At 44.5% G+C, this 10594-nt stretch overlaps 1 protein-coding gene across 1 annotated transcript; it reads right to left on the bottom strand.

Moving 5' to 3' along the window:
* Nucleotides 1–6382: 6382 nt before the first annotated feature.
* LOC131172033 (uncharacterized) lies at nt 6383–9293 on the bottom strand. The gene is made up of 2 exons (XM_058132977.1): nt 9146–9293; nt 6383–7373 (listed from the first exon to the last, which is right to left on the bottom strand). The coding sequence occupies exon 2, from the start codon at nt 7367–7369 to the stop codon at nt 6383–6385; it is 987 nt and encodes a 328-aa protein (XP_057988960.1). The 5' UTR covers nt 7370–7373; nt 9146–9293.
* Between the last annotated feature and the right edge of the window lie 1301 nt (nt 9294–10594).

The raw sequence follows: 10594 nt of genomic DNA, 5'->3' as shown, positions 1-10594 counted from the left end.
TAAAGCCCCCGAGGCCCGTAGTAAGCCTAACTGTTCATTAACCCAACTCTAAGGCCCATTTGGGCCCAAATTCAAGAAATCAAACGGACAGAGTCCGGCCATAAAATGGACTTTCCAACGGGGAGTTTTCGACTCACCCGACCTGTAAACACAATAAATACTCAATTGGGGAGCTCAGCTCACCCTCCACATACTCATCAACATAAAAATAAATGGGAGCTCAGCTCCCTCATCCAATCCATCAAACATGCATAGAATATTAAGTTTACAGGTCCAAAATAATAATTTAGGTTACAGACCCAAATCAAATAAACATTTCTAACTCATGTGAAAATTCTAAGATTTAACCAGTTTATACAAACATTAGTAATCGACCTGCGAGGGAGAAAGCAGGTTAACCTCAAAAATATCCTCCTGTGGCCTGTAAAAATTTTTGAACAGGAGTGAGCGTTCGACTCAGAGAGTAAAATATCAATTTTAACCATAATCTCTATAACTATCTAAAACTAATGCACCCTGTAGAGTGAAATGCAACATCAACAACATTTTCACATCATAACATCAAAAAGGTAATTTGGAGCACTCACGCACCCTGTAGCATCAATCATAATATATGGGAGCTGATCCCCTAGACTCTCTTAAATCCAACCAGTGCGTGAAGAACTCAAGCCGGACTTTCGCTTAATAAACCAAATCGAGGGTCCCAGCGAAGAACTCAAGCCGTGACTACCCCTCGAAGGATCGGGTCCCAGCGAAGAACTCAAGCCATGACTACCCGTCCTGTCTATAGTCCACATCACATCACACGCACACCAACGCACGCACACTGCTCCAAATTACCACAACAACATTCATGGCACGTTAACAGTTATGAATGCAACATAAATCGTGCCTAGAGTTTAACTATATAATATATGCATATAAGTGATGCATGGGCATGCTGAACATATAATAATATCGAAATTACAATTAAAATTAATATTTTACTCACAGACTTGACGGTGGTCACTGAGGCGGCTGGGCGGAGGAAGAAGGCTGTCCCGGCTCACCTGACAATTTTTATTACAATCATTTAATAAATTTGACTCAAGACAAACAAAAAAAAGACCAAATACGTCCTAAGTCGTGCCGAAAATCCGGCAGAGTCTCCCCTATACCTAGGACCTACCCAACCTGCAAAAGGGCTCAAAACACACTTCTATACTCACAATCCATATATCCACAGCTCAATCATATCACACAGCCCCTCCTGGGCCCATCAAATCAGTCATCCATCACAATATGTAAAATTTCAATTTAGTCCTTATTATTGATCATTTTTGCAAAAACTGCCCAAACAAGCTCTAAAAATTCTAAAACTTTGCCCCGCGGTCCTTAGCAATATTACTAAGCTATTGCAAAAAGAATCATAATTTTCTAAGCTACCACGAATATTTTATGGATTTTTAATCCTATTTAAGCACTAGAAAATTATGAAAAAGCAAGGTTCGGGTTTACCTTTGCCGATTCCGACTTCGGGGACGCGCTCGGGACGTCTGACAATGGGGGGCTAGCCAAAACCTCGGTCCAATTCGGAGACTTTTCCGGTAACGGGTCTGTCTGGCCGGAATTTCACAGACCCGGTCAACTGTCGAATTTCCGCGAATTGAGGATACCTACACGAAGCCCATAACACGGGGGTTAGTACATAAATTTTTCAGAATTTTCTAAGCTCATTAAATGCTCGGAAAAACACTGCGAAGTTCCGTGGGACCCACCGAAAAACGGTGTCAGAAAAATTTGAAATTTATGTCGCCGCGAAGCTCTCGACGAGTGGAGCGTGCTGGTATCCTCGGTTTTCTCATGGGATTCACGGTTTTCGAGAAATCTAGCCCAAAAATCGAAATGGGCTAAAATCTTCCCGAGCAAAAATCGGACAAACTGCTCTATGGATTTCGGCGTTCTTGGTGTCTATGGAAAGCTCTCGCTGAGTAGATGATTTTAGACACAAGACCCGGTCCAATTGGTGGCCGGATCGGCCGGATTTTGGCCGGAGAAGCCACGCGAGGGAGGGAATTCGCGCGTTCCCGGCGCGTGGCGGCCGGAGGTCGGGTGGCGCGCTGGCCGGGGTGGCGTGGGAGGTGGTGGCCGCGCGGGGAGGGAGGAGAGAGAAAAGAGAGAGAAAAGGAAGAGGGAACGACGCGCGCGGGGAAGAAAAAGGGAAGGGAGCCGGTCCGATTCGACCGATCCGATCTGGTCCGGTTCGATTCGGCCGGTTCGATTCGAAATATAAAATTTTGAATTTTTTACTCTGCCTCGAGACCGAAAACGAGGTCCAAAAATTTCGAAAAAATTTCAGAAAACTCAGAAAAATACGTAGACTCCAAATATATTTTTAGTTTTGCCACGTGGTCTTTAAATTAATTTTTAAAATTTATCAAAGTTTATATTTTCAGAAAATCGAACCAGATTTTTAAAATCCGAAAAATCTTAAAAAAATTCCTAAAATTTAAATAAAATTAAAATACCAAAAATGCTCATAAAATTTAAAATTTTGGGGTGTTACATTCTTCCCCCCTTACAGAAAATTCGTCCTCGAATTTTACACAAGGCAGAATAAAGCACATGATTATACATTGAACAGATAAGGGTACTTGCTACGCATGTCCCGTTCTGACTCCCAGGTGCACTCTTCCACTGACTGACTCCTCCACAAAACCTTAACCATAGGGATCTGTTTTGATCTCAGCTGTCTCACTTGGTAGTCCACTATGGCTACAGGCTGCTCCTCAAATGTCAAGTTCTCTTTTAGCTCTATCGCATCCGGCTGCAGTACATGAGAAGGATCGGGAATTTATTTCCTGAGCATGGAGATGTGAAACACGGGATGAACGTGAGAGAGGTTGGGTGGTAGCTCCAACCGGTAGGCAACTGCTCCAACTCTATCAGTAACCTCAAAAGGTCCAATATACCGAGGTGCCAACTTGCCCTTCTTTCCAAATCTCATGACTCCCTTCATTGGAGAAACCTTCAGGAATACATAGTCGCCCACTGCAAACTCCACATCCCTCCGTCTGGGGTCTGCATAACTCTTCTGCCTACTGAAAGCTGTCCTCAGTCGTTCCCTGATTAAAGGAACTACCTCTGAAGTGTACTGCACTAGGTCTACATCATGCACCTTCGCTTCCCCCATTTCTGTCCAACACAGAGGAGACCTACACTTTCTTCCATATAATGCCTCATAGGGTGCCATCCCTATGCTGGAGTGATAACTGTTGTTGTAGGCAAACTCCACCAAAGCTAGCTGCTCATCCCATTGACCTCCAAAATCCAAGACACTCATGCGAAGCATGTCTTCCAGTGTTTGGATTGTCCTTTCGGACTGTCCGTCTGTCTGAGGGTGGAAAGCCGTACTGAAGTTCAACTGTGTGCCAAGTGCCTCCTGTAACTTTCTCCAAAACCGAGAAGTGAACTGGGGCCCTCTGTCAGATATTATGGAAGCCGAAACTCCATGCAATCTGACTATTTCTCGAATGTAGAGCCGGGCATACTGTGCCACAGAATATGTAGTCTTCACAGGTAAGAAGTGAGCTGATTTGGTCAAGCGGTCTACAATTACCCATATCGAATCATATCCTCGCGTGGTACGAGGCAACCCAGTCACAAAATCCATAGTGATCATTTCCCACTTCCATTCTGGGATAGGGAGCTCTTGCAGCTTCCCTGACGGTCTCTGGTGTTCAAACTTCACCTTCTGACAAGTCAAGCACTTGGACACAAAGTCTGCTATGTCTCTCTTCATGCCATTCCACCAATAGCTATCTTTCACATCATGGTACATCTTGGTGGAACCTGGGTGGACACTGTACAGTGTATAGTGTGCCTCTTGCATGATTTCATTTCTGAGATTGTCTACATCGGGCACACATATCCTCGAACCATGCACTAGGGCGCCATCATTGGCAAATCCAAACTCACCACCTTCACCTTGCTGTACTCTTTCTATAATCTTCATCAATTGTTGGTCTCTGTGCTGGGAAACTCTAACTCTGTCCCTCAAGTCTGGCCTCACTGAAAAATGAGCCAACAATACCCCCTCATCTGAAAGATCTAGGATTAAACCTTGATCCATCAACTCATGTACTTCCTGAATCAACGGTCTCTTCTCTGCTGAAATGTGCGCTAAACTGCCAGAAGATTTCTTGCTCAAAGCATCTGCCACAACATTGGCCTTCCCAGGGTGGTACTGGATGGTGCAATCATAGTCTTTCAGAAGCTCCATCCATCTCCTTTGTCTCAAGTTTAAATCCCTCTGTTGGAAGATATACTTCAAACTCTTGTGGTCGGTGTATATCTCGCACACTTCACCATACAGGTAGTGTCTCCAGATTTTCAGTGCAAAGACTACAGCCGCCATTTCCAAATCATGGGTGGGGTAGTTCTGCTCATGCCTCTTCAGCTGTCTTGAAGCATAAGCCACTACATTTCCATTCTGCATCAAGACACACCCTAGGCCAACTCTGGAGGCGTCACAATACACGGTGTATCCTTCACCACTCACAGGTAGTGTCAACACAGGGGCAGTGGTTAGACACTCCTTAAGCTTCTGGAAACTCTCCTCACAGTCATCTGTCCAAATGAATGGAACATTCTTCCTGGTCAACTTAGTTAGGGGAGCCGCTATCCTGGAGAAATCTTGCACAAAACGCCTATAGTAGCCAGCTAAACCCAGAAAACTTCGCACCTCAGTGACTGTTGTAGGCCTAAGCCAATCAGTTACAGCTTCAATTTTCTTGGGATCCACTTGAATGCCGTCACTAGAAACCATGTGTCCCAAGAATGAGATGCTTTCTAGCCAAAATTCACATTTTGAAAATTTGGCATATAGCTGGTGCTCCCTCAACGTCTGCAACACCATCCTCAAGTGCCACACGTGTTCTTCCTCGGTCCGAGAGTACACCAAAATGTCATCTATGAATACGATGACAAAACGGTCCAAAAATGGCTTAAACACCCTGTTCATCAAGTCCATGAAGGCTGCTGGTGCATTAGTGAGTCCAAAAGACATCACCAAGAACTCATAATGACCATATCTTGTCCTGAAAGCCGTTTTGGACACGTCCTCATTCCTGATTCTCAACTGATGGTAGCCTGATCGCAGGTCTATCTTGGAAAAGAATCTAACTCCTTGGAGCTGATCAAACAAATCATCGATCCGAGGAAGTGGATACTTGTTCTTCACAGTCACCTTGTTCAGCTGTCTATAGTCAATACACAACCTCAATGACCCATCCTTCTTTCTCACAAATAGAACGGGAGCGCCCCAGGGTGAAGTGCTCGGATGTATAAAACCCTTGCCCAAAAGCTCCTGTAGTTGCTCCTTTAGCTCCTTCAATTCTGCTGGTGCCATCCTGTAAGGTGGCATCGATATGGGGTTCGTACCCGGAACAACATCAATGCAGAACTCTATTTCCCTTCCTGGTGGCAACCCTGGAAGCTCCTCTGGGAAGACATCCATAAATTCTCTGACAACAGGAACATTTTCCATGCTGACACCTTCTACAGATGTATCTCTCACCAATGCCAAATACCCTTGGCATCCACGCCTCAACATTTTTCTGGCACTAATTGCTGACACCAAGTTATATGGAGCTATGCTCCTGTCACCATCAAGGCTAAACTCTTCCACACCAGGTATGTGGAAATACACCTTTTTGTTCCTGCAGTCTAAGGTGGCATAATGAGTTGCCAACCAATCCATCCCCAAAATTACATCAAAGTCCATTACTGGTAGAGGAACCAAGTCTGCTGGGAGGATCTTTCCATCCACTACTACTGGGCTACCCAGAAAAACCATATCTACATCTATGTTGTCACTAAGTGGGGTAGCTACCGACAAAGGGCATTCTAAAGTTGTAGGGTTTCTACCCAACCTCATGGCAAACACAGGGGAGACAAATGAGTGCGTAGCACCTGGATCTATCAAAACACGAGCCTCATAGGAACAGACCAGAAGAATACCTGCCACAACTGCATTTGAAGCTTGAGCATCCTGGTGGGTCAGGGTGAAAACCCGAGCTTGACCCCTACCCTGAGTGGCAGAACCCTGATACTGACTTCTACCTCCTGATCTGCCTCCAAATCCACGTCCCCCTTGTCCTCGGCCCTGTTGGCCACTGAACTGACTGCCTGCCATGTTGGAAGCACCCGGATACAATTGTCGAGGAACATTTGCAACAGAACCTTGTGACCCCATCTGTGGCTCACTGAACACGGGGCATTCCCTAGCAAAGTGACCTGGTTGGCCACACCTGAAGCATACTCCTGAACCCATCATACAAGGTCCTGAATGTCCTCTTCCACACTGTGCACAAGGTGCCAAGGAGGATCCTGAACTGCACTGCTAATCGCTGTACCCTGAACTGTTACCACTACTGGATCCATACCCTGGTCTGAATCCTCGGGATTTGTGTCTGAAACCACTTCTCTTATTTCTGCTTCTTCCTCTGTAATTAGTTTGGCCACCACTGTCCGCAGTACCCATGTGTGGAACACCTGAAGAACCCTCTGCTCTGTTTTTCTTTGCCCTTCCGCTGTCATCCACAGCATAACTAATCTCAATCTGTCTGGCTCGATCAACCACCACATCAAAAGACTGATCAGACATCATGGCCAGGTTCGCATACCTCCTGTCAAGCCCCTTTAGGAACCTCTTCACCTTCATAGTTTCTGTAGCTACTGCTGTAGGGGCATATCTGCTCAATTCCAGAAATTCTGTAGCATATTCATCTACAGACCTGCCATTCTGTCTTAAGGCCTCAAAGGCCCACTGCTTCTGATCTCTGAAGCTTTCTGGCACGAACCAATTGATAAAAAGTTGCACAAACTGAGCCCATGTCAAACCCTCCATTCGGGGTAACACGTAGTCATTCATCCATTGTCTAGACATAGGCCCCATGACATGCTGCATACACTCTATCAGTCTTCTATCAGTCAACTGTAATTCTGTTCCTGCCTGTCTGCAGGAATCCAAAAACCGATATGCATCGTCTGACACATCATAAGTTCCAGGCACCAACTTCTTGAAATTAATTATCTGTTTATAAGGTTCCCCTCTTGGTGCGGTGGACTGCTGCTGCTGTGGAGGGTGGACCATATACTGCGCCATCATGTCGATGGTTCTCTGTAACCCAGCTAGAGTAGCTGCCATTGGGTCCATGGGACCCTGTGCCATAAAGGACTGATCCTGTACTGGGGGTGGCTGCTCCTCTACTTGAGCAGCTCTAGGCCTCCTACCCCGCCTCCTCGGGGCAGGCGCCTCATCCTGTGCCGACACCTCGTCAGGCACATCTGGTTCTGGTGCAGTGGCAGCTCTCCTGCTTCTACGCATTTTCCTGAAATTCAGCAGCATTAGCCCACAAAATTCAAACTGCACATTACACAGCTCTATAGACTCATATATACAACACAATATATGAAGCAGACACTAGAAGCAAAGACGACAATGCAAGACGAATGTGGACCCTATTTTTCCGCATGTGACTCATAATAGACTCTTCACAACACTTTAGATGAACATTCCCTAAGAATCTGGAGCCTAAGCTCTGATACCACATTTGTCACGACCCAACCTATGGGCCGGACCGGCACTAGGACCTGGGCCAGCCTAAAGCCCCCAAGGCCCGTAGTAAGCCTAACTGTTCATTAACCCAACTCTAAGGCCCATTTGGGCCCAAATTCAAGAAATCAAACGGACAGAGTCCGGCCATAAAATGGACTTTCCAACGGGGAGTTTTCGACTCACCCGACCTGTAAACACAATAAATACTCAATTGGGGAGCTCAGCTCACCCTCCACATACTCATCAGCATAAAAATAAATGGGAGCTCAGCTCCCTCATCCAATCCATCAAACATGCATAGAATATTAAGTTTACAGGTCCAAAATAATAATTTAGGTTACAGACCCAAATCAAATAAACATTTCTAACACATGCGGAAATTCTAAGATTTAACCAGTTTATACAAACATTAGTAATCGACCTGCGAGGGAGAAAGCAGGTTAACCTCAAAAATATCCTCCTGTGGCCTCTAAAAATTTTTGAACAGGAGTGAGCGTTCGACTCAGAGAGTAAAATATCAATTTTAACCATAATCTCTATAACTATCTAAAACTAATGCACCCTGTAGAGTGAAATGCAACATCAACAACATTTTCACATCATAACATCAAAAAGGTAATTTGGAGCACTCACGCACCCTGTAGCATCAATCATAATATATGGGAGCTGATCACCTATCTGACTCTCTTAAATCCAACACAGTGCCAAGAACTCAAGCCGGACTTTCGCTTAATAAACCAAATCGAGGGTCCCAGCGAAGAACTCAAGCCGTGACTACCCCTCGAAGGATCGGGTCCCAGCGAAGAACTCAAGCCGTGACTACCCGTCCTGTCCATAGTCCACATCACATCACACGCACACCAACGCACGCACACTGCTCCAAATTACCACAACAACATTCATGGCACGTTAACAGTTATGAATGCAACATAAATCGTACCTAGAGTTTAACTATATAATATATGCATATAAGTGATGCATGGGCATGCTGAACATATAATAATATCGAAATTACAATTAAAATTAATATTTTACTCACAGACTTGACGGTGGTCACTGAGGCGGCTGGGCGGAGGAAGAAGGCTGTCCCGGCTCACCTGACAATTTTTATTACAATCATTTAATAAATTTGACTCAAGACAAACAAAGAAAAGACCAAATACGTCCTAAGTCGTGCCGAAAATCCGGCAGAGTCTCCCTTATACCTAGGACCTACCCAACTTGCAAAAGGGCTCAAAACACACTTCTATACTCACAATCCATATATCCACAGCTCAATCATATCACACAGCCCCTCCTGGGCCCATCAAATCAGTCATCCATCACAATACGTAAAATTTCAATTTAGTCCTTATTATTGATCATTTTTGCAAAAACTGTCCAAACAAGCTCTAAAAATTCTAAAACTTTGCCCCGCGGTCCTTAGCAATATTACTAAGCTATTGCAAAAAGAATCATAATTTTCTAAGCTACCACGAATATTTTATGGATTTTTAATCCTATTTAAGCACTAGAAAATTATGAAAAAGCAAGGTTTGGGTTTACCTTTGCCGATTCCGACTTCGGGGACGCGCTCGGGACGTCTGACAATGGGGGGCTAGCCAAAACCTCGGTCCAATTCGGAGACTTTTCCGGTAACGGGTCTGTCTGGCCGGAATTTCACAAACCCGGTCAACTGTCGAATTTCCGCGAATTGAGGATACCTACACGAAGCCCATAACACGGGGGTTAGTACATAAATTTTTCAGAATTTTCTAAGCTCATTAAATGCTCGGAAAAACACTGCGAAGTTTCGTGGGACCCATCGAAAAACGGTGTCGGAAAATTTTGAAATTTATGTCGCCGCGAAGCTCTCGACGAGTGGAGCGTGCTGGTACCCTCAGTTTTCTCGTGGGATTCACGGTTTTCGAGAAATCTAGCCCAAAATTCGAAATGGGCTAAAATCTTCCCGAGCAAAAATTGGACAAACCGCTCGATGGATTTCGGCGTTCTTGGTGTCTATGGAAAGCTCTCGCCGAGTAGATGATTTTAGACACAAGACCCGGTCCAATTGGTGGCCGGATCGGCCGGATTTTGGCCGGAGAAGCCGAAACGCCGCGCGCGCGAGGGAGGGAATTCGCGCGCGGTTTCCGGCTCGGGCGCTGGCCGGGAGGTCGGGTGGCGCGCGGCCTACCGGGTGGCAGGGAGGTGGGCGGCAGGGGAGGGAGGAGAGAGAAAAGAGAGAGAAAAGGAAGAGGGAACGACGCGCGCGGGGAAGAAAAAGGGAAGGGAGCCGGTCCGATTCGACCGGTCCGATCCGGTCCGGTTCGATTCGGCCGGTTCGATTCGAAATACAAAATTTTGAATTTTTACTCTGCCTCGGGACCGAAAACGAGGTCCAAAAATTCCGAAAAAATTTCAGAAAACTCAGAAAAATACGTAGACTCCAAATATATTTTTAGTTTTGTCACGTGGTCTTTAAATTAATTTTTAAAATTCATCAAAGTTTATATTTTCGGAAAATCGAACCCGATTTTTAAAATCCGAAAAATCTCAAAAAAATTCCTAAAATTTAAATAAAATTAAAATACCAAAAATGCTCATAAAATTTAAAATTTTGGGGTGTTACACTAGCCTTTAGCTCTCCAACTTTCACAATAAGAGATGGTGATGTGCATTTCCCTAAGCTAACTATAATCTAAAATGCATTAAAATGAATTTGATTGCTATAGTTTTTTTTTCCTTTTTTTGTTATCACACTTATACATTCTGCATTTATATTGTCCGCTAAAGAAAGAAATGATTGTTTTTCATAAGCAGCCCCCACAAAGATTTCTTCTCTTACTGGAAAGCCCACCAGAGAGTGGATTGCTATATATATATATATATATATATATATATATATATATATATATATATATATATATATATACACATATATGAATTAGCTTTGATTCCAATTCTTCCGATAGTTGTTGAATGTAACTTAATTCATCAAATTATTGACTATGGTTT

Source organism: Hevea brasiliensis, chromosome 13 (assembly GCF_030052815.1).
Source record: "Hevea brasiliensis isolate MT/VB/25A 57/8 chromosome 13, ASM3005281v1, whole genome shotgun sequence".
Taxonomy (NCBI): domain Eukaryota; kingdom Viridiplantae; phylum Streptophyta; class Magnoliopsida; order Malpighiales; family Euphorbiaceae; genus Hevea; species Hevea brasiliensis.
The sequence above is the reverse complement of the archived record's forward strand: the minus strand, read 5'-3'. Positions and strand labels throughout refer to the sequence as shown.

Excerpts from the sequence above, each read along its gene's own strand:
- LOC131172033 (XM_058132977.1), bottom strand. The coding sequence starts at position 7,369 with ATGCGTAGAAGCAGGAGAGCTGCCACTGCACCAGAACCAGATGTGCCT.